The sequence below is a fragment of the Cotesia glomerata genome, linkage group LG5 (assembly GCF_020080835.1).
Source record: "Cotesia glomerata isolate CgM1 linkage group LG5, MPM_Cglom_v2.3, whole genome shotgun sequence".
NCBI classification, from domain to species: Eukaryota; Metazoa; Arthropoda; class Insecta; order Hymenoptera; family Braconidae; genus Cotesia; species Cotesia glomerata.
Window position 1 is genome coordinate 1,877,367 of NC_058162.1, and position 26,652 is coordinate 1,904,018.

At 31.3% G+C, this 26,652-nt stretch overlaps 4 protein-coding genes across 9 annotated transcripts; 3 read left to right on the plus strand and 1 right to left on the minus strand.

The window, feature by feature from the left end:
- Positions 1–1,913: 1,913 nt before the first annotated feature.
- LOC123266224 (nuclear pore complex protein Nup155) lies at positions 1,914–8,381 on the plus strand. Its single transcript, XM_044730312.1, has 4 exons — positions 1,914–2,116; positions 2,244–2,738; positions 3,919–6,212; positions 7,265–8,381. Exons 2-4 carry the CDS (start codon positions 2,246–2,248, stop codon positions 8,348–8,350), a joined length of 3,873 nt encoding a protein of 1,290 aa, XP_044586247.1. The 5' UTR covers positions 1,914–2,116; positions 2,244–2,245; the 3' UTR covers positions 8,351–8,381.
- A 1,079-nt stretch (positions 8,382–9,460) lies between these two features.
- On the plus strand, positions 9,461–17,153 carry LOC123266227 (protein spaetzle). 5 transcript variants are annotated; one of them, XM_044730317.1, is made up of 7 exons: positions 9,537–9,555; positions 9,814–9,896; positions 15,036–15,153; positions 15,253–15,443; positions 15,502–15,561; positions 16,540–16,643; positions 16,758–17,153. In XM_044730317.1, exons 2-7 carry the CDS (start codon positions 9,867–9,869, stop codon positions 16,987–16,989), a joined length of 735 nt encoding a protein of 244 aa, XP_044586252.1. In that variant the 5' UTR covers positions 9,537–9,555; positions 9,814–9,866; the 3' UTR covers positions 16,990–17,153. The 5 variants fall into 5 exon arrangements, with proteins under 5 accessions (XP_044586256.1, XP_044586252.1, XP_044586251.1 ...); XM_044730321.1 differs by lacking the exon at positions 9,814–9,896 and having other exon boundaries at positions 9,461–9,555; XM_044730316.1 differs by lacking the exon at positions 9,537–9,555 and having other exon boundaries at positions 9,559–9,896.
- LOC123266225 (structural maintenance of chromosomes protein 2) lies at positions 17,152–22,525 on the minus strand. The gene is made up of 2 exons (XM_044730313.1): positions 22,226–22,525; positions 17,152–20,631 (listed from the first exon to the last, which is right to left on the minus strand). Exons 1-2 carry the CDS (start codon positions 22,391–22,393, stop codon positions 17,236–17,238), a joined length of 3,564 nt encoding a protein of 1,187 aa, XP_044586248.1. The 5' UTR covers positions 22,394–22,525; the 3' UTR covers positions 17,152–17,235.
- Positions 21,255–26,601, plus strand: LOC123266226 (cell division cycle 5-like protein). Of its 2 annotated transcripts, none has more exons than XM_044730315.1 (2): positions 21,255–21,280; positions 24,176–26,601. In XM_044730315.1, the coding sequence occupies exon 2, from the start codon at positions 24,205–24,207 to the stop codon at positions 26,569–26,571; it is 2,367 nt and encodes a 788-aa protein (XP_044586250.1). In that variant the 5' UTR covers positions 21,255–21,280; positions 24,176–24,204; the 3' UTR covers positions 26,572–26,601. The 2 variants fall into 2 exon arrangements, with proteins under 2 accessions (XP_044586250.1, XP_044586249.1); XM_044730314.1 differs by lacking the exon at positions 21,255–21,280 and adding an exon at positions 22,677–22,839 and having other exon boundaries at positions 24,146–26,601.
- The last annotated feature ends 51 nt before the right edge of the window (positions 26,602–26,652 follow it).

Sequence of the window (26,652 nt, forward strand, 5' to 3'; positions counted from 1 at the left end):
TGATCATAATTGATTCTTAAAAAGTAAATAGGTGAATACTTGTCAATCAAAGCTCCTTTAATTATTAAATTATTAAAGTGTCATGAATTATCGACACAGGGGTGAAATTATTTCTAATGACATAATTTCGCTTGTCATGAGAGTAGAAAGAATAATCAATTTTGTTATCCACCATCTGAGATTTTATATACATAATTGCTGACATTTAATTATGTGGAGTTTATTCATTAATACGTTTTAAATAATTGTAGTTCATAAGATTTTCACTTTTGATAATTCTGGTCAATTAATTTTAATTTGACGATTCGTTATCGCCTGTGAAACTTACTGGGGTCTTTGAACGTAATATGAAACCTGTAAAATGGATAATAATTATTGCTTAGTTTGTCAGAGTTGCAATTCGATACTTGTATTTAAAAATTATCTTTGTTACAATTTTGCTGCTGTAAAATGAAGACACCATGGCTTTTGTTTGAAATATTTCATTATTATGACATTAAAGTTAGCTGTCACTTGATCATTTTTTATTTTTTTTAACAAACAACTTGTTCGAATTGCATTTATATAATATTTTTTAGATTTCTACAGGTCAATTTTTTTCCTAATTTTTTATAATATACTAAAGTTAGCCGACGTTTTTAATTTTTTCATTTTTTTTATGATTAAATTAGAACTAAAAAATATTTTTTAAAAATTGCACTTGGAGTTTTTAAAGTTTTTTACAGATAAAATTTTTTTTTTATTTTTTTATAATAATTTTTTAAATAAAAAAAAATTCTAAAAATTATTAGATGTCGGCTAACTTAATTTTCATAATTTTTTTTTGCAATTATTTATTTGTTACCGAAATTCTTAAAATTATTAAATATCTATCTGCTAAATTAATTTTCATAATTATTACAATTTTATAAAAACAGTTTTATTTATCTGATATTTTTTTCATGTTTATAAACATAAAATTAGTTAAATAGATAACTGAAAAAAAATTATTCTAATTAGAAAATAATTAAAAATATTACTTTATATTATTTAATTTACCTGAAATAATAACTTGGAGTTTTGAAAGTCGATTTTAAACTTAAAAAAAAAATATCCTGTCAAAATAAAATTTTTAACATTATTCTTTATTTTTTTAAAGTTAATATTAAATTAGCTTTGATAAATTAAAATCAGTGCAATATTTTAATTAAATGCATTGCATTATGTTAAATTAAATGTCAAAATTTTCAAATTGTGCATATGAAAATTTTTTTTTAATTGTTATGTGTATATTTTCAATAATATGTTATTTTGTTACAAACATTCAGTAGTTATCAGCTGTTAATATTATAAAGTGTCATTTTATAAAAATTAATTCATTAATTAATTTATTAAAATTATTATTCTATTACAATATCATTATTTACTTAAACAATTACTTTGTTGAATATAATTTTAATAACAAAACATGAAAATTAATTTAGTAGATATTTAATAATTTTTGTAAGGAAAATAAATTTAGCAGATATGAAATAATTTTTAGAATTTTTTTTAACTAATAAATTATGGCAAAAAAAATAAGAAAAAAAATTGGCATGTAGAAATTTAAAAAAATGAAAAATGCAATTTTTTAAAAATTATTTTTTGGAACAAATTTGTTTGTTAAAAAAAATTAAAAAATTCTCTAATGACTGCTAACTTTACTGTCATATTTTTGTAACAAATAAATTACGGCAAAAAAAAATTTTTATGTAGAAATTTTAAAAAGTCCAAAATGCAATTTTTTATAAATAATTTATTTGTTAATTAAAGAAAATTAAAAAATTGCAAAAAGTGACAGCTAAATTTATCAAAACTGTAAAACTGTTTTACTTTTAAAAAGCAAAATAGTTCCTTCGCTTCCCGAAAGATGGTGACAGGTGAAATATCCATCAGAAAAAAAAAATACGTTAGTGCCGCATTATTAAAAGCCCTAAATTACAATTACAGTGTTTATAAATTCACTTAAAATCAAGTTTATTGTATAGTTTTTAATAAAATATCTGCAGCAACAATTTGCTGACCAGATAAAATTTATTTTTTGACACATACTAGAGTAATAGCAACAATTAATAAATAAAACAAAGTTTCCCGCCCGGTAAGTCACACCTAACCTTCAAACTATCTTTATAATTAATATTTACTTCCTTTTATCACTAAAAAAAAACCTAAAAAAAAAAATCAAAATTACCAAACAAAAATTATAAATAAAAAATAATTTCCAGCCATGGAGACCTTAAAAATCTACTCCGACGCGTTGGAAGTAGCGGGAAAGATGATCGACAAGCATGTGGTGATAGACAACAATTACCCGTCATTAATAAACTTAATGAGATACTCAGTGCAAGGTGGTCCTACCGTAAGTGGTTTAGACGACTACGACTACCCCAACCTAAGCAGCAGCGCTCTAAATATCAGCAGTCTTAACCAAATAAAAGTCCACAGCAAAGTGCCTCTGCCTTCCGAAGTAATGGAGCACTTTAGCCACATGCAGTGTCACTGTATGATGGGGCTGTTCACTGAGATTTCCAAAGCCTGGTTAACAATCGACAGTGACATTTACGTCTGGTCTTACGAGAATGAATCAGACGTGGCTTACTTCGACGGACTTAACGAGACAATCATCAGCGTTGGTCTCGTCAAACCTAAACCCGGAATATTTCAAAACTACGTCAAGTATCTTCTGGTGCTGACGACAACTGTCGAAATCACAGTTTTAGGTAATGATGATAAATTTAGCAGATATTTAATAATTTTATAAAAAATTTTTTTAACAAATAAGGTAAAAGCCTCAATTATTGACACTATTAGAGACAAAGTTTTGATTTAATTTTTTTTAAGCAATCAAATATCAATATCGTTGAATTTTGTTTGTGGTAATGTCTCAAGTAATGTTTTTACTAATCAATTTATTTTTTTTTAATTATAATCACTGATATTTACTAATTAATTTTAAATAATTAAATAGATTATCCGGATACACCAATTATTGGCAGGTTAAAAAACTGATTGATCTAATTATTGACATACCCCTTCACCCCAATTATTGACACCTACCCTAAGCATGCCTAGAATCATCTGCTTATTCTGATTTATCGAAACTTATTATTAATTAATCAATTTTATTAAAGTTTATTAATAATAATTTCCATAAATGATTAATTACTTTTAAAAATATAAAAAATAATTTATTGAATCAGAAGAGTTCAAACTCTTACAGTAAATTTTTTTGGTTAAAGTAAAAAAGAAGGCGTGATAGCGCTGTCGAATGGCTGTCAATATGAGATTCAACTTAAAAATTGTCAACTAGTTATTGACACCCATTATTTAAATATTATAAAGCATACAATTAATTTCGATTATTCAATTTTATAAATTTTTTAATTAACAATATATGAAAAATTTATTAAATGAAGAAATGAATTTAAACTCGGCATTTAAAAAAAAATGCTTTTCTAATCAAAGTTGTTAAGAAAATAAACGTTCGTAAGCTGATTTGATGAACTGGTGCTAACTTTATTTTTTTTTTAATAATTAATATTTAATATTTCGAACTGACAGTATTTTTTTTAAATTTTTTAATTAATTAGAATTTAATAAAAATTTGTATGATAGTTATTTTTATTACAGATGATTAAATATATTTAAAAATAATTTAGGGTGTCAATATTTAGACCCCTGTCAATAATTGGAGATTTTACCTTAAATTATGGCAACAAAAATATAAAAAAAATTGACATGTAGAAATTAAAAAAAAATTAAAAATTAGAAATTAAAAAAAATTAAAATTATTAAAAATATTTAAAAAAATTTTTTAAAAATAATTTTTTAGAATTAATTTAATTTTTAAATAAAATTAAAAATTAATCAAGTGAAAGCTAACTTTAATGTCATTTTTAGGTGTCACGTTGATGGACAAAAGCGACGGAACTCAGGGAGAGATCCAGCTAGTACCCGAGCCTATTTTCACAGTGACCACCGACGGAGTTGCAATTACCACAATAGCAAACACCAACAGCGGTAGAATATTCCTCGGAGGTCGCAATGGAAGTCTCTATGAAATCCACTACCAAGCGGAGAGCAGCTGGTTCGGGAAGCGCTGCAAGAAAGTGAATCACTCCGAAGGACCTTTATCATTTCTAGTTCCCTCATTCGTAGCTGTGGCTCTATCAGAAGAGGAAGCGATAGTCCAAATCAGCGTAGACGACTCAAGAAATATTTTATACACTCTTGGAGACAAAGGGACCATCACAGTCTGGGACATTGACGCAGGAGCTTCAAAAATAACAACTCTCTCCCAGTCTTCTCTCGTCCAGAACACAGTCCACGTGGTCAAGACTCTAGACAGCAATAATTTCCGACCTCTGGTCAGCATCTCAGCAATTACCGAGTCCGAATCAGTCCATGTTAATCTAGTAGCGGTCGCAGCAACTGGTACCAGGTTTTACTTCACTTGCACATCAGTAACAAATCCAGGAACTCGTCCTCAATGCTTGCAGTTAGTTCATGTACGTTTACCGCCAGGCTATGCTGCTAACGCGCCGGTGATGCGCCCCCGGAAGGTCCAGATGGCTCATTACAAAAAAGGAACGCTAATTTTAGTCTGCGGTGGCGAGGTAGAGACTGCTTGGTGTCTTAGTAATGATGCTTATCCATTTACAAATTACTTAGCGGAGACTCAGAGTATTTTACCGTTTGACAGCCCGGCCTGGGCCATGGCGGAGATCCCCGGAGAGCCTGCGATTCACATCGACAAGCAGGCCATGCATGACCCGCCGCTGCTGGTCCGGCAACATATGGAGCCTCCGAGGAAGTTTATCTTTTTAACAGCGCAAGGCGCTGTTATTTTAGTCCAGCTCCGGCCGGTTGATATTCTCCGCCAGCTTTTGTTAGAGCAACGCGGGCCTGATACTGAATTAGTCAGGGATTATTTTCTGAGTCAAAGTCCCGAGCAAGCTTGCGCGACTTGCTTGATTCTCGCGACTCTGGAGAGCACGCAGAATGCTCAGTTGTCTGAGTGGGCCACCAGAGCTTTTTTTTTGTACGGAAGTCAGAGGAATGTTAATCAAAATATGGATCTTTATGGATTTAATGTCTGTACTTCGACTCCTAGATTGGGGAATTTTGATATTCTTCCAGGACATTTTAGGAATCATCCAATGGGAAATCAAAGCTACCAGCAGGAATTTTCAGCGAAGCACGAGGGGCTTTATTTGTACATCGGAAGAATTTTGAGACCAATTTGGAATATCAGGTGCATTAAAAGCGAGATTGCTAATAATAAAACTCTAATTACAAGCACTGTTTCTTCGATTCAAGTCGGATGGATTTTAGGACATCTTCAAGCTTTAAGAGCGTTTTTAAATAAAAATACTCATATTTCTAAGCATCATAACAACACTTCGAGGAATATTACTGATGGGTTTGATAATTCGCTTACTCAGTACCAAGAACCGATGGTTGAAGAAAGAAATTCTCTTGATGCATTGAAAATATTTATTACACATGCGTGTGAAGTTCTGGGGCTTTGGAAAATTCTCTGTGAAAATCAGTTGCATAATATTGTTAGTTCTTTATCAAAAGATCAGGTTAATCAGTTCTCTACTGCGACTTTCAGGGATTTAATATTAATTGGCCATGAAATTTCTTCTCTGCTAATTCTGCATCTTATAGACAGTTATCTGGGTGATAATGCGTCGATTGATACTGTGAGTGCGAAACTTAGGGAAGTTTGTCCGAATTTGTATAAAAGTGAAGACGCTGTTTGCTCGAAGGCTAATGAAATTATTCTTAAAGCTAAAAATTGTACTAACCCGGAGGAAAAAGAATCTTGTTTGCAGTCAGCTCTTAAATTGTGTAAAACAGTAGCGCCGAGGTTGAATTTGTCAGCCGTGTGCCAGCAGTTTGTAGCTTGTCATTTCTACACCGGGGCGTTGGAACTTTGTCTCTGCTGCGCGGAAAAAAGCGATCCGAATAATGCAGCTATGCATTATTATAAAAATAATAAACCTCCAGAGGATCAAGAGGGTTTTTTGGCGTACTCAAGGCGGCAAGATATTTATAAAGAAATTACGATTATGTTGGATTGTCTTTATAATCAGAGTATGTCTAATCCGTTGACTCCGACTGTTCCTAGCAAGCCTGGACCTCCTACTTATAATACGACTACTGCTGTTGCTCCTGCTAAACAAATTGTAAGTTTATTCATATAATTATTTATTTATTTTAAACTAGCAACCTTGCAGTCACTTATGAACTAAAAATAAATAAAATTTTGGTTTATTAAATAATGAATTTTGTTAAATTGCAATTTACTTTGTTAATTATTGATGTTTTTAAAGATATAAGCTCATCCTGGTGTTACACTCATCAAGAGCTTTCATTTGAGTACCCACATGCATTTTGATATATATATATATATATATATATATATATATACATATAAATATGTGAAAAATTGATGTGGATACTCAAACGAAATGTTTTGATGAGTGCAACATCGGGATGAGCTTATATCTTTAAAAATATCAATAGTTCACAAGATATTTGTTAAATTTCACTGTATTTTCTTAACTATTGACTTTTTTAAAGATATAAGCTCATCTCAATGTTACACTCATCAAGAGCTTTCATTTGAATACCCACATGCATTTTGATATATTTTTCATATATACATATATATAAAATATATAAATATGTGAAAAATTGATGTGGGTACTCAAATGAAAGGTCTTGATGAGTGTAACATCGGGATGAGCTTATATCTTTAAAAATACCAATAGTTCACAAGATATTTGTTAAATTGCACTGTACTTTATTAAATATTGAGGTTTTTAAAGGTATAAGCTCATCCTGATGTTACACTTATCAAGAGCTTTCATTTGAGTACCCACATGCATTTTGATATATTTTTCATATACACATATATATAAAATATATGAAAAATTGATGTGGGTACTCAAATGAAAGCCCTTGATGAGTATAACATCAGGATGAGCTTATATTTTTAAAATTCTCAATAGTTCACAAGATACAAGGTCGATTCTTAATTATGTATCTAGAGATAATTTTCAAATGCAGCCTAAATTATCATAAATTAACTATTACTAAGAATGATATGAACCCATGAAGACACAAATTTCTTTCAAGACTTTTTCAACGATCCCAAATTTAACCACAAAACCCATTTTATTATATAAATACACTGGCCACAAAATTTCACTAACATAGATTAAAATTTTTCCAGCTCCACGAAATAATTGACGACGCCCTCCACAGTCCCTGCGAGGTTCTCCACGAGTCAGTCTACAACTGGATGAAAGACAAAGGCCTCGACGGCGAACTAGTAGCACTAGCAGCTCCATCCCTCGAAGCTTACTTAATCCGCAATAACAACCCCGAACTACTCTGGCAGTTTTACGAAAGGAACAAAAATCACGCTGCGGCAGCTCAAATCTTGGACTCTTTAGCAACAAAGCCAGACCCAGAAGTACCTTTAGCTCAGCGAGTAAAATATCTAGCACGTGCTGTCGTCTGCATGCGCAGCGACCAAGCCGGCTACGCGCCCTATTTAGGAGTCTTCTTGCGCGAGCTAGAAGACAAAGTCGAGGTAGCTAGGATCCAACAGCAAATACTGACCACAATAACCAACCAACACCGCCTTTACGATCCAATGACCGTCAAGGACGCCAAGCTGCGCTTGAACTCGTCTCTCCTGGACATCACTCAGCTGTACGAAGACTACGCAGATCCTCTGCAGCTCTGGGAGTGCAAGCTTGCAATTATTCACTGCTCTGGTCACCAAGACGCCATGCTGGTCCAAGGAATCTGGAGCAACATCATCGACAACGAGCTGAAAAATTCTTTCTCACTCTCTCCGGAAGACAAAATCACTGTAGTGATGAGCAAGATTAAAATTCTGGGCCAGGAATATTCTGGAACTCCAAATTGTTTTCCTCTGGACTATTTAATTAAAGAATTAGAAATTAGAGCTTGCAGGCTCCAAGTTTCTAACACTGAGATCATCACCGGGTTCTTGCAGCTGGGTGTTGCTGTTGAAGACCTCATGGAGATCTACGACAAATTGAACACCGGGAACAACCGGATTTGGTTGAACGAAGGCAACGAGTTTCATTTAATTGACTCTACTGCTAATCTTGTGACTTATTTCACAACTAATACCAATATCGGAAACAGTTTTGTACGCAGAAAAGTTATTACCAAGTGCCAGGACATTATTTCTAAATGTCTCACTACTCTCTTCAGTAAACCTAACAGTGATGAATTAATTTCAAGACTTAGGTCCATTCAAAGTGTTCTTAATAGATTGTAAAATTTAATTTAAATTAAACTTGAATTTTGAATTTTTTTCTTCATTTATTAGTTAAAACTTTGGTTTGTGTAATTTTTAAATGTACAGTTTTTGATAAATCAATTATTATTATTTTATATCTGTCCAATAAATCTTACTGGTGATTAATTAAAAAAGTATACTTATTTTAATGAAGCTGAAGGTAGATAACAATTGTCAATTTTTTGGATTTTTACGACAAATAAATAAATACTAAAAAAAATATGAAAATTAAGTTAGCTGACATTTAAAAATTTTTAGAAATTTTTTTTTATTGAAAAAAAATTTCATTTGTGAAAAACTTGAAAACCTGTCAGTGCAATTTTTTAAAAATATTTTTTTGTTCTAATTTGATTATTAAAAAATAATTAAAAAAGTCGGCTAACTTTAGTATTATAAAAAAATGAAAATTAAGTTAGCCGACATTTAAAAATTTTTAGAATTTTTTTTTTATTGAAAAAATTATTACAAAAAAATAAAAAAAAAATTGCGTTTGTAAAAAACTGTAAGTGCAATTTTTTAAAAATATTTTTTTTTTTATTTGATTATTAAAAAACAATTAAAAAATTAAAAACTTTGGCTAACGTTAGTATTATAAAAACATGAGAATTAAGTTAGCCAACATTTAAAAATTTTGAGATTCTTTTTTTTTTATTGAAAAAATTATTACAAAAAAATAAAAAATTTCATTTGTAAAAAACTGTAAGTGCAACTTACAGTTTTTTAAATTATTAATTAAATTAAACAATTAAAAAAAAAAAATAAAAAAATAAAAAATGTCGGCTAAATTTAGTATTATAAAAAAAGCAACAATAAATTTTTTTGATACGTACAAGTGGAATTTTTTAGAAAATTTTTATTGTAATAATTTACTTGTCAAAAAAAAATCATCAGATGTCAGTTGACCAGTATTTATTTCAATAGATCATTTGAATGAATTTTCTTAGCTTAGAATAATGATTTAAATGTTAACTTGACATAAGTAATATATTATTATTATTTATTTATTTATGATTGCTAGGTATTAAAAACGGAAACCGGTCATATCCCCTTCCTATCAATGTGTTACGATGATTGTTCCCCACTTGCCTACTTCTCGCAGACATTCTGACCACTTAATCATCATCTCGGACTTTATTGAAGCCTTTACTTCATTTTAGTACACGGGGAAGGAGAAAATAAGTTATGTGAGTGTTAATACAATTTTAGAGAGGACTCACATTGGCCTGATAGCTTAAAGAGTGCGGGTCAATTTTTTTTTGTTTGATAGTGATACTGCTATCGTTAATATTTATTTTATCTCCCTTAATTTATTCAAAAAAATATATTATTTATAGAAATATATTTTATTGTGGATTTTCACAGTTTGGTCCCCTTATTTATTTCAAAATTATTTCCTAATTAAAATTTTTATCTATATGATTTGATATATTTTTACTTCGTAGTTTCATTTGAAGTGTAACGAATCGTTAATTAAACTTCGTTGTTATTTTTAAATATGAAGATTTTCTTAATGTTTATTATTTACGTAAGTTTTTTTTTTTTTTTTTTTTTTTATTAATCACTTGTTATTTTTAACTTAATTTTTATTAGTCAGTTTCTCATCAGTTTCTCAACGAGCAATTAAAAATATTTTTTTTTTAATCTAGAACAATTATTTTGACATTAAATAAAATACTTCAAAAAAATCTATTTTTATTTTGAAAATTAAGTTACCAAAAAAAAAATAATAATAATAATATTAAAGCAGTCACTTAATCAGTTATTAATTTTTTTTTGATAAAAAAAATTTTTTCCAAAAATTTTATTAATGTTTATTATTTACGTAAGTTTTTTTTTGTTAATCACTTGTTATTTTTAACTTAATTTTTATTAGTTAAAATGGGTTTTTACATTTTTTAATTTAGAATTATCAGTTTCTCAACGAGCAATTAAAAATATTTTTTTTTTTAATCTAGAACAATTATTTTGACATTAAATAAAATACTTAAAAAAAATCTATTTTTATTTTAAAAATTAAGTTACCAAAAAAAAAATAATAATAATATTAAAGCAGTCATTTAATCAGTTATTAATTTTTTTTTAATAAAAAAAATTTTTTCCAAAAATTTTATTAATGTTTATTATTTACGTAAGTTTTTTTTTGTTAATCACTTGTTATTTTTAACTTAATTTTTATTAGTTAAAATGGGTTTTTACATTTTTTAATTTAGAATTATCAATTTCTCAACGAGCAATTAAAAATATTTTTTTTTTTAATCTAGAACAATTATTTTGACATTAAATAAAATACTTCAAAAAAAATCTATTTTTATTTTGAAAATTAAGTTACCAAAAAAAAAAATAATAATAATAATATTACAGCAGTCACTTAATCAGTTATTAATTTTTTTTTAATAAAAAAAATTTTTTCCAAAAATTTTATTTTTAAAAAATTGCATTTAAAATTTTTTTTAATTTCTACATGACAATTTTTTTTGCCATAATTTATTTGTTAAAAAATTTTCAAAATTAATATTTAATAATTTTGGATAATATTTAATAATTTTAATAATTTAATTTTTTTTTTTTTATTTATTAAATTGGAGCAAAAAAATATTTTTTAAAAATTGCGCTTAAAATTTTTTAAGTTTTTTACATTTAGATTTTTAAAATTCTTTTTAATAATTTTTTCAATAAAGAAAAATTATAAAAATGAATAATTAATAATAATTTTTTTTTTTATTTATTTATTTAAGGTCGTTTTTCAACATCAAGATCATTAACGACCACTGTAGATTACAATAATTTTTAATCAAGTGTTACATGATAGTATAATTTGTAATGAAATGTAATATAAAGTGTACAATAAGTAGTTTTTTTCTTTAATAGGACAATTTTTTTGGCAGTGATTTAATTTTTATTTTAGATTTTATTATATAAATTAATTTTTTTCAGAAATTCTATAGTTTTTAAGATCCCTCCCCGTGTATTTAGACAGTCTTCAATGTTGTTAGGTAGATTTAAGTCGGCTCTGGTCCTCGTTCCAGTGGTGCACTCCAGGAGGATATATTCGATGATGAGCTCCTTATTACATTTGTCACACTTAGGTTGGTTCTCTTTGTTCAGCATCCATTGGTGGGTAATCAGTGTATGGCCGATCCTCAATCGGACAATTTTCACCTGGTCTTTTCTAGAGATGGAGACCTCTGGGAATATATCATCAACAGTTTTCCTTATTTTCTTGAGTTGGGTGTTTTTTTGGTTCCAGTGATTGTTCCAATATTTCCGTGTCTCCTTGATAGCCTTGTAGTAGTCTTCCGGCGTGGGAGTTGGGATAATGTCAGGTTTATCTCTGAGTGCGGCGTTTTTTGCCTGTTGATCTGCTTCCTCGTTCCCTTTAATGCCTTGGTGTCCAGGTATCCACACAATTTCCACCACGGTGAGGCGGTTTAGGTTGTGTAATAAAGATGATATTTCCATTATCAGTGGTTTCTTTTTTTTTTCGTTCTTTATGGCCGATAGGGTGGACAGTGAATCAGAGAATATAACTGATTTTCTAATATTTTCTGCGTTACAGATAAGTTGAAGTGCCTTAAGTATAGCTGTAGCTTCACATGTAAAGACAGAGTGGAAATCTTGTAGTCTAAGTGTGTGTACTTCACTGTTTGTAACGATTGCGCAACTAGATTTCCCATCTGCATGTGAGCCATCTGTGTAGTACTGCTGATATTCATGATACTTGTCTTTGAGTTCCAAGAATAAATTTTTGTAGATAGTGGATGATGTGGCTTTCCGAGGGTGGTCTGCTAGATCGAGGTTGATAGGTCTGATTAGTTCCTCCCATGGCGGAGGTGTTACTATGTTAGTGGCAGCCCAATTCGGCAGTGGGAGATTAAGCTCCTTTGCATATTTGTTTGTGTTCAGTTATGTATCGTAGTTTTGTAAGTTTTTGAGAAAATTGTAAAATATTTCTAAGTTTACTCATGCTTTAAAATGTTTGACAGAGTTTCTACAAATACGTTGTAAAACATATAATCCGACAATATATGACCGCCAAGATTCGAGTAGTTACCATTGTTAAATAATCCCTTTAATGACCTAGACGAACCTTCGACATAAACGGACAAATTTTTACAACCCATCTGTTTATCAGATGGCGACCAGACCACTTCGAATTTAACAATCTTCCCACACTTAGTTTAAACAACCCTCCTTTAAATAAATAATACCCTCTCTAGAATCCTACCGTTTAGCAACAATTCCCCAACTCCATTTAGTTTCCACCAATCATAAACCGAAATACCCTTCCCAAAATTGCATTAACTGACTGACGATCGTTTTACCAAAAATCGACTAAGACAGTTACTGACAAACCATAGCCCAAGCTCGCCGAGCGTTCTTACCGAATTCATACCTACTTTTCTACCGACCAAATTTATGTAACCAGAGTCAGTGCTCAATTTTCAATAAATAATTTACTTTTAAAATAACTATTGTGATCTTTTTAATTAAATATCACAAATTTCTTGTAGTTCCATACCTCTTTTAATTTACAAGAAAACAGTTTGCTCGGATTCTTAATGGTTGGGGTAGGAATTCCTTTATCTCGTATTCAAGATCTGGCAGAAGTGACTGTGACTCTTATGGTAATAGCGGCCAGCGAAAAAGAAAGATCTCTGAATTTTTCGCGCATTGCGAAAGCAACCCGTTAGAAACTTTTGGGGATCATCACAGTTAAGCAAGTAGTGTTCTCTCCGTGGGTTCTGCTATAAGTAGGTAGTGTGGCCCTTAGCCATGTTACTGAAACCAAAAGCTACCACTGCGAATTTCGTGTACCGAGCGAGGCCTCGAGACGCTGTCAAATCATTTGGCAACGCAGGTAAGCTCAAAGATTAGGGGACTAAATTAGACAGATATACGAACGAGACTCTTGTAGGGGGATAAGTATGGCTCAAAACAGGTCTTACGGCTGTACCTCCCCGCATGGGCCCCGCTGGTAACTGGTCGGGTTGTCATTTTATTACCGATCAGGCTAACGCAGTCGTTGAATGGGTTGATACAGTTAACTGAGTACGAGGACAGATTGACATTAAATTCAACTCAATTCACATCTGTCCTATGATAGCGTAAATGCTTGAGGGCAGGGTTTTTCCTTGCCAGCAAACTTGGCTGTGTATTTCCTATGTGAGGGTAGGATAGATATACGTGCGTGTATAGCTCTTTTGAGCCCAGGAAACGGCCTCTTCGGAGGTAGGCGAAAGCCTCGCCATATATTCTTCTTCCATGGTCATTTTTGTTTCATTGGGGCTAGCTTGCACCGTGGGGCTTCCGCTGGATGGAGGTCGGGAGTGAATCTTGAAGGAGTTATCGACGTTAGTTCACTGGGTTAGGTGTGGGTGTTGTCTGCGAGAGTGGTTTCGCGATAGGTGCCGTCTGAGGTGGCAGATTATTGTTGTCAATATCGCTAGTAGTGCGGAAAGATTCGGGGGTGTCTTTATTGTTAGCGTTTGGGCATTGTTTAGCAATGTGTCCTTCTTGTTTACAAAGAAAGCATGTCATCGTGTCCGTTGTTAAATAAATCCAATACTTCGTTTCTTCGAAAGTGATTTGTAATGACTTCGGAATTTTATTAACATCATCAGGGGTTACATATAATTGCCTTCTGAAGCTTAGTATGTGGTTAAATCCTGGTTCTGTTAGTCCGGCTCGAAGGAATGTTATCGGTGAGGCAGGGATAATGTTAAGCTCTTTTAGTTTGTCTATGAGCACGTGGTGGGGGATGACTGGGCAAACATTTGATAGTATTATTCTTTTATTCCTGGTAATTAGTGGTCTTATTGGTACTAGTTGATCGTGTATTTTAATTACTTTGTGTTTGTCTACAAGTTCATCTGCTAATTCCTTTGTGGCAACGTAAACACAAACGCGGTTGTTGGCGATTCTTGAGATGAATCTTATTAGTACTGGGGGTATGACTTTGGCCAGAGCTTGAGTGTAGTCCTTCAACTGTGTGTTGTCTAATACATCTATGATAATGGCCTGATCTTTCTTTGGGAAGCAATCAGCCTGGGCAACGTTGGAGTAGCTTGGGGAACTTTGGGTCGGTGGGGTCTGGAAGCTCGCCATTCTGGCCTTGGTTATCTCTAGGTAGAGATTTGGCTAGAGTGGCTTACACGAGCACTAACAGGGTAACTTCACAGCACTGGACGACGGTTGGGTCAAGACTCAGCTAATAATAATTATTTATAATAATTAATCTAATAATTAATAATTTTTTCAATAAAAAAAAATTATAAAAATTTTTAGTGTTTTTTATGTCAGCTAATTTAATTTTCATTTAAAATTATCAAATATCTGCTAAATTAATTTTCATAAAATAATAATTTATTTTAATAAACAAGTAAAATTTTAACAAGTAGTTGACCTTGTAAAAAATTTCGTCACCAAAAAAAAAATGTTCTAGTTCATTAATTCAGTTCAAGATTTTTTTACAACCTACGTAATAACACCTAGTAAAATAACAAAGTTTAACAAAGAATACTTATGTATAAACCCGATAACAATCTCTAGACCAAGGATGAATTAAATTTATTAATAATTATAAGTGTTTCTAAGTATTCATATCTGATAGTTAATTTAAAACTTACCTCAATTTTAATTAATTATTCTATTTGTGATTCCCCAGGTATTGCAGCAGGAAATACAGGCTTTTCCTGACAGTCGTGCGTCGTATAATTACGAAGAAAGTTCAATGGGATTCAATAATTTCCGTAGTTCAAATGAACGACATATCCGTTTCAGTTGAGTAATTTTAATTTTCTTATGAATTCAATTTTATTTTATAATATAATAATAATAATAATAATAATAATAATAATAATAATAATATCAATTTATTTCAGCGCCAGAATCAGATAAAATAATATTTCCCACCGAAAAACCTTCAGAGCCTGAAATTAATTACACGCCAGAATTAGCTCCTGGTTGTTATAACTCAACGTTTTGCGAGTATGTACCAAATTATCCAAAGGAGTATGTTAAGCATACTATTAAAAATATGGAAGATTTAAAATATTTGTCTTTTGTAGATGAGGTAATTAATTAATTAATCTAGAAAAAAATTGTTAGTGAAAAAGTTTTTTTTATTTCAGTCACCTGAAATTAGTCAACGAATTGATCTTCCTGAAGATGATTCTCTGTGTACTGTTGATGTAAGTATAAAATAAAATTTATTTATTTAAATAATAATTATTGATAATACTAAAATTAACAGACATCAAAATTCTTTATATTTTTATAACAAATAAATTATAATAAAAAAAAATATTTTTAAAAATTCGCACTTATAATTAAGAAATTACCTTGTATATTGAGAACTATTGACATTTTTAAAGATATAAGCTCATCCCGACGATACTCTCATCAAGACCCTTCATTTGAGTACCCACATCAATTTTTCATATATTTATATATATTATATAAATATATATATGTATATATGAAAAATATATCAAAAATGCATGTGGGTACTCAAATGAAAGCTCTTGATGAGTGTAACATCGGGATGAGCTTATATTTTTAAAAACGTCAATAGTTAAGAAAGTACAGAGTAATTTAACAAATATCTTGTGAACTATTGATATTTTTTAAGATATAAACTCTTCCTGATATTACACTCATCAAGACCTTTCATTTGAGTACTCAGATGCATTTTTGATATATTTTTGATATATACATATATATAATATATATAAATATATGAAAAATTGATGTGGGTACTCAAATGAAAGCTCTTGATGAGTGTAACATCAGGATGAGCTTATATCTTTAAAAACGTCAACATTTAAGAAAGTACAGTGCAATTTAACATAATTAAGAAATGACATTGTATCTCGTGAAATATTGATATTTTTAAAGATATAAGCTCATCCCGATGTTACACTCATCAAGACCTTTCATTTGAGTACCCACATCAATTTTTCATATATATATATATATGAAAAATATACCAAAAATGCATGTGGGTACTCAAATGAAAGCTCTTAATGAGTAGAACATCGGGATGAGCTTATATCTTTATAAACCTCAATAATTAAAAAATTACAATGCAATTTAATTGTTCTAATAATCTAAAAAATTTTTAAATGTCTGCTAAATTTAATATAATAATTATTTATAATTAATTGCAGTCAACAGTAATATTTCCAAAGTCAGCTCGAAATAAACAAAACGAATGGCTGTTTATAATTAATGAAAATAGTTTTCTTCAGGGTGTTCGTATTGAAAGATGCGTGTAAGTACCTATATGATAAATTAAATTATTACTAATATTAATAAATTAAATTATTAAAAAAAAATTAATAAACTTAATTTATCAATAAAATTAATAAATTAAAATTATTTATAGAGCTGAAAACACCAGTTGTAAACTGATAGAGGGATTCGCCGAAGGTTACATGACAAGCTGTAGACAAAAATTTATTTATCGTCAATTAGCAGCAATAACAACGAATGGAACAGTCGGGCCAGATTGGTTTTCATTCCCATCAAGTTGTTGTTGCCATGTTAAATTTAACGGGAATCCGCTGCAGAGGATTGCCAGCGCCAGAATGAGCATCAACAATAACAATAACAACTAAGATAAGAAGAATTCATTCATCACACGTTCAACCGTTTCCTCACGTTCTGATTATGCGGAAAGATGAAATGAAGTTTTATAATTAGCTCAATAATTTAACCAAGCCACTATAATTTTAAGTATTAATTTTTTTTCATTTCAATAAACTTCAATTATTAATTTAAATTATTTAACTTTAATATCCCATAGAAAATTAATTAATCCATCTTAAATTACTTTACAAAAAAAATCCTTAACTCACTTAACATCAACGACTCGGATTATTTCCCCGGTCAGCAATTTGCCTCCTCCCTTTCTCCTCTCTGGTAATCGAAGACATCCCATCAACAAATTTAGTAGTAAACAAAACATTGGCATTATTAAACATCCCGTCTTTGAGAGACACAATAATAAACTGCGAATTATTAAAATGTTTCTTCAACATAGTCCCAACATTCTGAGTATGGGAGAGATCCAACGCAGCATCAACCTCATCAAGAATATAAAGAGGAGCAGGCTTGTACCTCAACATCGCCAAAATCAGTGACAAAGCCACCAAAGATCTTTGCCCTCCCGACAATTCTGCCAGAGATTCCTTCCAGACATCCCCAAAGCCAACTTTCACCTCCAGACCCGAAAGAACATTTTTATCCGGCAGAGTTTGCAACTTTGCTTTAGCTCCAGGTAGCAAGCTACTAAAAATAGACCCGAAGTCTTTATTAATCTGCTCCCAAGCAGTCATGAGAGTATTCTTCTTCTGCTCTTCTAACTCCTGAACCGTAAACAAAATATTCTTCTTATCATTCTCCACAGTAATCCTCTTCTTAAGAGTCTCATTGTACCTTTCTTCTTCCATCGATAGCAAATTCATCGCTCTAGTATTAACAGACCTTCTCATCTGTTCTTTATTTTCCTTTAGTTGGTTTAACTTATCAATTAAAGTCGTCGGATTTTTCGCTTCAAAATCATACATATTCCCCGCAACTCCAAAATATTTTTTATCTTGCTCAATCCAAGGATTATTTTTCACCAATTCTTTAATTTTTTGCTGACAATCAACAGCATTACTCTTAACAGTCCCAATTTCATGATTCAATTTTTTGATATCAAGCTCATACTCCTTACTTAAATTCTTAATTTCTTCCTTCTTAGCAACTAATCTCTGCACCTCCTGATTCTGCTGATTAACCAGCACCTTATGCCTCTTAACTTCCTCCTGCTTCTCCTTAATTTCATCAACCAGCTTCCTTAATTCCTCCAAATCAACATCGTGCTTTTTCTTTAATTCCCCCAGCCTCTCTTCAGTCTTCCTAATCTGCTCCTCATCATGAGCAATAGTCTTCTTATCCTCTTCAACCTGCATAACCAGCATCTGAGCATCGCTTTCATGTTTCTCCCACTCTTTCTTACTAGCTTTAGCTTTCTTCTGCAGCAAGTCAAGCTGCTTCTTCACTTCCTTCAACTGCTGCTCCTGAACACTGTCAATATCTTCCAGCTGCTTCTCCAAAACTTTGACCCTAGCATCATTTTTTTTCTTCAGCTCTCTATTGACCTTAATCTTCTCCTCAGCAGCTTTGATCTTCTCCGTAAGACCCTTGATCTCTTCCTCCAATTGAAAATGCTCATCAACAGCCAGCATCTGCCTCGCAGCTTCAACTTGATGCTCCTGATGCACAAATTTCTCCTTAATTTTACTCCAGCACTCAGCTTTGGAAGTTTCATCGCTAATTTCAAGGTCAAGAGCCTTCAAATTAGCTTGCTTAGCATCCAACTGATTCAACAACTCCTTATAGCCGCTCAATTTAGTCAAAATAGACCCCGCAGAAGCCGGAGCTCCTCCAGAAAGAGTTCCCGAAGGATCGCAAACGTCTCCTTCTAACGTAACACACTTTGTCATTATATTCTTATCAAAAGCCACCTTTTTAGCAACGGTCAAATCCTTGCAAATAAGAACATTCCCGAAAATAAACGACATAGCTGCTGATAGCTCATTAGGATACTCAATTAGCGACAAAGCAGTCTTTACATTATCTTTTCCAACCAATTGCTCTGCACGCCTAACAGTAGCTTCATTAATCTTCTGCCCGCTGATTTTATTAAGAGGAATAATCGTAACACGCTTCTGTAAATTCCCTCTTTGTAACAAAGCTTTGCTAGTAGTTTCTTTATCCACAACTACATTATACAATTTATTCCCCGCGGTGACTTCCAAAGCATACGCAGCATTTTCCTCCTTTAACCCAAACAAAGTACAAACTAATCCTTTAACAGCTTTGCGATTAAAATTAGGCTCAGGGTTTGAATAATCAAACCTTAAATTCGGATAGCGGTCCAAAAAATTATCAATTTGATCATTAATACCGCGGATTTCTTGATTTAAATTCTGCCTTTGGTGCTGTAATTTCTCCAAATTACCTTCTGTGTAATTAATCTGGTTCAATTTTTTCTCTAAACTCTTCAAATATTGTTCCTTATCCTTCAATTCTTCAACAATTCGCGTATGATCGCTGTTGGTATTCTTCAAATCGCGCTGTTTAATTGCAAGCTGCTCGCAATCGTGCTTAGTAATCATTTCTGTCTGTTTTATAACAGTCTCAGCCATAGAAGCTGCTTGCTTGGCGTCCATCAATTGTTGGCACAACGTCGCATTCTCGCCATCTTCATTTTCAAGCAGCCCGGTGCTGATTTTCTGATATTTATCCTGAGCAGCAAGCACAGCAGCTGCATCTTCTTCTTGAGCTTGTCTTAATTTATCAAACTTGCCACCAAATTCTTCCAAGTCTTTCTTTCGTTGCTCAGCTCCTTGGATATCATCCTCCAAGGATTTTTTCAACTGATCAAGCTCATGGACAACAGTCTTAACTCTTTCTTTGTCACTGTTGATTTTAGCCGACAATTTTATCTCCTTTTGCTCAGTTACTTTCAACTCTTGCTCCATTGTTTCAAGCTTGTTGCTCTTCTCTGTCTCCATTTTATCAATCAACTTTTTAACGTTACTTTCTATCTTTACAATCTGCTCCTTTCCTTCTTCAATAGCTTCCTGCTTGGCGTCAATATCAGCTTGGATTTTATTTAAATCAGCATTTGCCTTATCGCTGGTTTTTACAGCTGAGTAATATTTCCAAGCGGTGACAATCTTCTGACAAATTTGAAACTCACGCTCCACCCGCTGATACTCCAAGTATTGAGCCTGTTCTTCGCGCAATTTAACCAACCTCGGGTTGATTTCTTCCTCCAGAATATCATTGATCTCCTTGAGCTTGGCTTTCTTTTTGTCGATCAACTTCATCGCTGATTCCTTCTTTTCTTCGTACATCCTGGTCCCGGCTGCTTCTTCAATCATCGACAAGATCTCCAAGGGCTTCATATTGAGGACCTTTGTAATGCGACCCTGCATTATGAGGAAATGGGGATTATTTACGTTGAGTTGTACGGAACAAAACATATCCTGGACTCGCTGATTCGTGACATTAGTTCCGTTTAATAGGTACTTATTTTTGCCATCGATTACTATTTGACGTGTCACTGCGATCTCGTCGTAGTTTTCATAGCCGATTGGTGAGGCTTTTTTATCGGAGTTGTCAAATGTTATTGTCACTACGGCTTTCTTGATTCCAGCTTGGCCTGATTTGTAGACTAGCTCTTGGAGCGACGTCGCTCTGACCTAAATAATTATTAATTAATAATTAAACAATATCATTTTTAATAATAATAATAATAATAATAATTTATTAAATCAAAGATGGTTAATATTATAAGCCAGACTACCCGATCCAAATTGTTGGATAATGACTAATTTTTCATTATTATTTAATATACTATTATATTCAACTACCTGCAAGATATTGAACGAGCAGAGCTTAGTGCGGAACTGTATCGAGGCTAGTGATTCTACGACTCAGTATTGTTAATCGATGATTAAAAAATTTTGAAAACTATGAAAATTTATATTGACTTTACTTTTTTGAGTTTTTGTTTACTTTTGAGTTCTTGTTTACTTTTGGAGTTATTCTTTACTCTTGTAATTTGCAATTGGCCTGAGAGAGACCATATGATTATCATAATTATAATTATTATTTTCATTCTCATTTTCATGTCATTTTTATGATCATCAATATTACTGTTTTTTATATTATGTATTACTTTTTCTTTACTTATTGTAAATGTACACTCTGTAAAAACAAATATTGAGTCTTGGCTGCTTGGCGGCCAGTTAAATAAATGCATTACATTACATTATTTAATAATATTATTTTATATTATTAAATATACAATAATAATAATAATAATAATAATAATAATAATAATAATTATAATAGATAGATAGATAGATAGATAGTTATTATTACTTCTTTAGTTAAACATTTTCAGTTATGCATCTTCAGTCAATTTTTATTATAATTATAATTAATTTCACATGATATTATATTTTTTGTAATATTTGTAAATACTCAAGTATTTTCTTAATATCTTATTATTTTTGTTTTATTACTTCTCTTTTATATAAGCTACCAATACAGCGCACTTAATTTTAAGTTATACTATGTAATATTTATCAACTTATTTAGAGACCCAAAAATAATTTTTTGGAAATAATTTGTTTATTTAATAAAATTAAAAAATTATCAAACTGCTAAATTTAATGTCATATAATAATAATAAAGTTAGCCGACACTTAAAAATTTTTTTATTTATTAAATTAAAATTAAAAAATATTTTTAAAAAATTGTAATTATTTTTTACAAATGAAAAATTTATTTTTGTAATGTTTTTTTTTTAATAATAAAGAAAATTGTAAAAATTTTTAGATGGCTAGCTTAATTTATATTTTAAAATATGATGTAAATTTTTAAATTAATTTAGCAGTTAATGAATGAAAATAAAGTTAGCCGACATTTAAAAATTTTTATGATTTTTTTTATTAAATAATTGTTACAAAAAAATAAAAACAAAACTTTTTGATTTGTTTAAAACTTCAAAAACTATTAGTGCAATTTTTTAAAAATATTTTTTAATTATAAATTAATAAATTAAGCAAAATAAAAAAATCAAAAATGTCGGCTAACTTTATTATTATGATAATTGATAATTTTTTAAACAAATAGATTATAGCGAAAAAAATTGTAGAAAATTTTAAAAAGTTAAAAAAGTAATTTTTTTAAATTAATTTTATTTAACAAGTTTTTGTTAAATAAAAATTTAAAAATATTCAAATAACTGCTAATTTTCATGTCATGATTAAAATAAATTAATATTACCTGTCCAAGAGCTGTGATTCCAAGGACAAAACAAATAGCATCCAAAACATTAGATTTTCCACTCCCGTTTAATCCGGTGATTGCATTAAACTCTTTGTCAAAGCCATTAATTTCAATCCTTTTACCATATGACTTAAAACCATCAAGAATTAACGACTTGATATACATTTTTAAATACTTTTTATGACTAATTAGTTAATTGAAAAAAAAAACTGATATACATTGGCTATTTATTTACTATGTTTACAAGCCACATTAGGCGGGAATTTTTTAGAGGTTAACACAACCGACGGTTGAGTAAAAAGACTTATTTACATATAACAGAGTCGCCATCTACAGGAAAATTTATTTTTATTCTCATGAACTACCTAAAGGCAACATCAATGTTTTTTCCCCTTCTTCTTCGCAGCCTTCAGCGCCTCTACTGTTATTATTATTGACTGAAGCCATTAAAACTTCTAAAGCGTATATAAATCGTATGTATATTAATCGTTTTGCTACTCTTGAGTGGTAAAATTATACAAATATATAAAATTGTATTACAAGTTTTGCACTAAAATAAGTTGCTAAATATTGTGCTGGTTAAAAAAAAGAAAACTGTTGTAATCAACCAGGTAATTTATCATTAAAATAAATATTAAAATACGTGCCATTAAAGTTAGCAGTCAGATCATTTTTTAATTTTATTTGACAAACAAATTTGTTTTAAAAAATTGCGTTCTCAATTTGTTTTTTTATTCCTAAATATCAATTTTTTTTTGCCATAATTTATTTATTCAAAAAATTATAAAATATCTGCAAGATTAATTTTCATTTATAATATATTTGACAAACCATCTAATGAAAATTAGGTTAGCCACCATCTAAAAATTTTTACAAAAAAAAACTTATTTTCATAAGTGCACTTTTTAATTCTTTAAATTATAAAATATCTGCAAAATTAATTTTTATTTATAATATATTTAACAAACATCTAATTTAAATTAGTTTAGCCGATATCTTAAATTTTTTACAACAAAAATAAAAATTTTTTATTTCTATAAGTGCAATTTTTAATGAAAATAAATTTAGCCGACATCTAAATAATTTTATGATTTTTTTTATTAGAAAATTATTTTTAAAAAAAATTTCATTTTTTAAAAACTTCAAAAACTATAAGTGCAATTTTTTAAAAATATTTTTTAGTTATAATTTAATAAATTAAGCAAATTAAATTAGCCGACATTAAAAAATTTTTATAACTTTTTTTTTTTTTTTTTATTAGTTATTATTTAGAGTCGGTTTTAACTGCTGTGGTCATATCGCCGACTTTTACTGTTGGGAGTGGTACGTTGGGGTCTTTTTGGGTTGTGTAAATCTTAACCTACGCGGCAAGGGCCGAATATCAACCAAGTTGGTTTCTAAGACCTTAGACGCCTTAGACGACGCGGCTAACGTCACCGGTTTTTATAACTTATTTGTTTGAAAAATAATTTTTTAAAAATTAAAACAAAAATTTTAAAAATTATCTGTGGAATTTTTTAAAAATAGTTTTTTAGTTCTAATTTTTAATTAAAAAAAAAAAAATTTTTTTAGTATCGTCTAACTTAATTTTCATGAAAATTAAATTAGCCGACATCTGAAAATTTTTATAATTATTTTTATTGAAAAAATTGTTACAATAAAATTAAAAGAAAAAATTTCACATGTAGAAAATTTGAAAAATTATATGTGCAATTTTTTTAAAGCATTTTTTTACTTGCAATTTAATTGTTGAAAAAAATAGAAAAATTTTTGAACGTCGGCTAACTTTAGTATTATTATCAATTTTTATTAAATATTTTTTAGTTTTGTCTTAATAAATTAAAAACGTCTGCTAACTTAAATATTATAACCATTTAATCAAGAATAAAAATAAAACCAATGCATTTAAAATTTCAGGTTACCAGACCGAGAATATAATTATAATTGTTCACCACGTGCATCAACACTAATCCAAAATGCCGAGAATAATGATAAAAGGAGGGATTTGGCGTAACACAGAGGATGAAATCCTCAAAGCCGCTGTGATGAAGTACGGAAAAAATCAATGGAGCCGTATAGCATCATTATTGCACAGAAAATCAGCAAAACAGTGTAAAGCCCGTTGGTTCGAGTGGTTGGACCCCAGCATCAAGAAAACCGAATGGAGCCGAGAAGAAGACGAGAAATTGTTGCATTTAGCCAAGCTGATGCCTACTCAATGGCGAACGATTGCTCCAATAATCGGCCGCACTGCTGCCCAGTGTTTAGAGCGCTTTGAATCTCTCCTGGACCAAGCCCAGAAAAAAGAGGACAACGAGGACATAGATGACCTCAGAAAATTAAAGCCCGGAGAGATAGATCCCAATCCAGAGACAAAGCCAGCGCGTCCCGACCCCAAGGATATGGATGAAGATGAGCTTGAGATGCTTTCAGAAGCTCGTGCTAGGTTGGCGAACACTCAAGGAAAGAAAGCTAAGCGTAAAGCCCGAGAAAAACAATTAGAGGAAGCTAGACGACTTGCTGCGCTTCAGAAAAGGCGAGAATTAAGAGCTGCTGGTATTACAGTTTCTCAAAAAAACAAACGTAAGCGCGGGATCAATTACAATTCAGAAATTCCGTTTGAAAAGCGACCTGCGTTGGGATTTTACGACACAGCTAGCGAACACGTGGATCCTCTTGCTGCTGATTTCAGCCGCATGCGTCAACAACACTTGGACGGAGATTTGCGGTCTGAAAAAGAAGAATTGGAACGCCGGAAAGACAAACAGAAGCTTAAACAGCGTAAAGAAAATGATATTCCCATGGGAATTCTCAATAATGAAGAACCACCTCGTAAAAGAAGTAAATTAGTTCTACCAGAGCCTCAAATTTCTGACCAGGAGCTCCAACAAGTAGTAAAACTAGGCCGAGCTTCCGAAATCGGGCGTGAAATAGCCAGCGAGAGTGGAATTGAAGCCTCTGAGAGTTTGTTAGCTGACTATTCTTTGACTCCTAATGTACCAGTGACTCCAAGGACTCCTGCAGTGATGGACAGAGTTCTCCAAGAGACTCAAAATGTGATGGCTCTTACACATGTAGACACGCCTTTGAAAGGAGGATTAAACACTCCGCTTCACAACGTTGATTTTAATAGTATTGTTCCTTCCTCTTCGGCTGTTGCTACTCCAAACACTATTTTGGCGACGCCATTTAGGTCACAACATGGAGATGGAACACCACTGAGCAATACGTTCAGTACTCCGGGATCTACCAGGACACTAAGTGGGAAAAATATCTCAGCTACGCCGATTCGTGATAAATTGAACATTATTACCAATGAAGATTTGGAAGCTTCTGAATCATCAGGTCTTAGGAAAAGAATTAAGCAGCAAATGCAAGCTGATTTTAGCACTTTGCCGAGTGCTAAAAATGATTATCAGATAGTCGTATCTGATAATGAAGCTATGGAGGAAGAAGCGGATAAATCTGAGAGGAATATTGTTGAGGATCAGGCGGATATTGATGCTAGAAAGCAGCAAGATTTGATGGAGCAGCAAAAGAGGGAGCTGGAAAAAAGGTCTCAGGTTATTCAGAAAGGATTACCTCGGCCGGTTGAAGTTAATTTGAATATACTGAGGTCTTCTACTGAGGGTTCATTGACTGACTTTCAGCGAGCTGAGGAATTGATTAAGAGAGAGATGGTCACTATGATGATGTTTGATGCGGTGCAGAATCCTGTCCAGCAGAGTAATAAAAGAAATACTGCTCTGTCGCAAGCTCAGTCTTACTTGGAGCACAACCATTATGAAGATTTTGAGAAAACTGATTTGGAAAACGCTAGGAAGCTTTTGGAAGATGAAATGGCTGTGGTCAGAGAAGGTATGGCTCATGGAGATCTTAGCTTGGATGCTTATACTACCGTTTGGGAGGAGTGCTTGTCCCAGATCTTGTATTTAGAGACTCAAAAGAGGTACACCAGGGCTAATTTAGCTTCTAAGAAAGACAGAGTTGAGTCCCTGGAGAAAAAGCTTGAGGACAATAGGACTCACATGACTGGCGAAGCGAAGAAAGCAGCCAAATTGGAGAAAAAATTGAAGATTTTGACGGGAGGTTATCAAACTAGGGCACAAGTTTTGTCAAAGCAGCTTAATGATCTGTTGGATCAGATTCAGCAGGCGCAGCTTGAGCTTTCGACTTTCCAGTTTTTAAAGACTCAAGAGGAAGCTGCGATCCCAAGAAGGATTGAGTCTTTAATGAATGATGTTAATAAACAGATAGCAAGGGAGAAAAACTTGCAAATAAACTTTGCTAATCTGCAGGACCAGCTGCAAAAATTAGTGGTGGATAATGAAAATAGCAATTAATTAAAATGCAGTTTTTTTTTTTTTTTATTAATATTGGTTATTTTTAGTTTATATGTTAAAAAATTAAATTAAATAATAAAG

Coding starts and splice junctions, on each gene's coding strand:
- LOC123266224 (XM_044730312.1), top strand. CDS start 2,246: ATGGAGACCTTAAAAATCTACTCCGACGCGTTGGAAGTAGCGGGAAAG. Junction 2,739..3,918: donor TGTCGAAATCACAGTTTTAG/GTAATGATGATA, acceptor TGTCATTTTTAG/GTGTCACGTTGATGGACAAA. Junction 6,213..7,264: donor TTGCTCCTGCTAAACAAATT/GTAAGTTTATTC, acceptor AAATTTTTCCAG/CTCCACGAAATAATTGACGA.
- LOC123266227 (XM_044730317.1), top strand. CDS start 9,867: ATGAAGATTTTCTTAATGTTTATTATTTAC. Junction 9,897..15,035: donor TCTTAATGTTTATTATTTAC/GTAAGTTTTTTT, acceptor GTGATTCCCCAG/GTATTGCAGCAGGAAATACA. Junction 16,644..16,757: donor GTTCGTATTGAAAGATGCGT/GTAAGTACCTAT, acceptor AATTATTTATAG/AGCTGAAAACACCAGTTGTA.
- LOC123266225 (XM_044730313.1), bottom strand. CDS start 22,393: ATGTATATCAAGTCGTTAATTCTTGATGGTTTTAAGTCATATGGTAAA. Junction 20,632..22,225: donor GAATCACAGCTCTTGGACAG/GTAATATTAATT, acceptor ATAATTATTTAG/GTCAGAGCGACGTCGCTCCA.
- LOC123266226 (XM_044730315.1), top strand. CDS start 24,205: ATGCCGAGAATAATGATAAAAGGAGGGATTTGGCGTAACACAGAGGAT.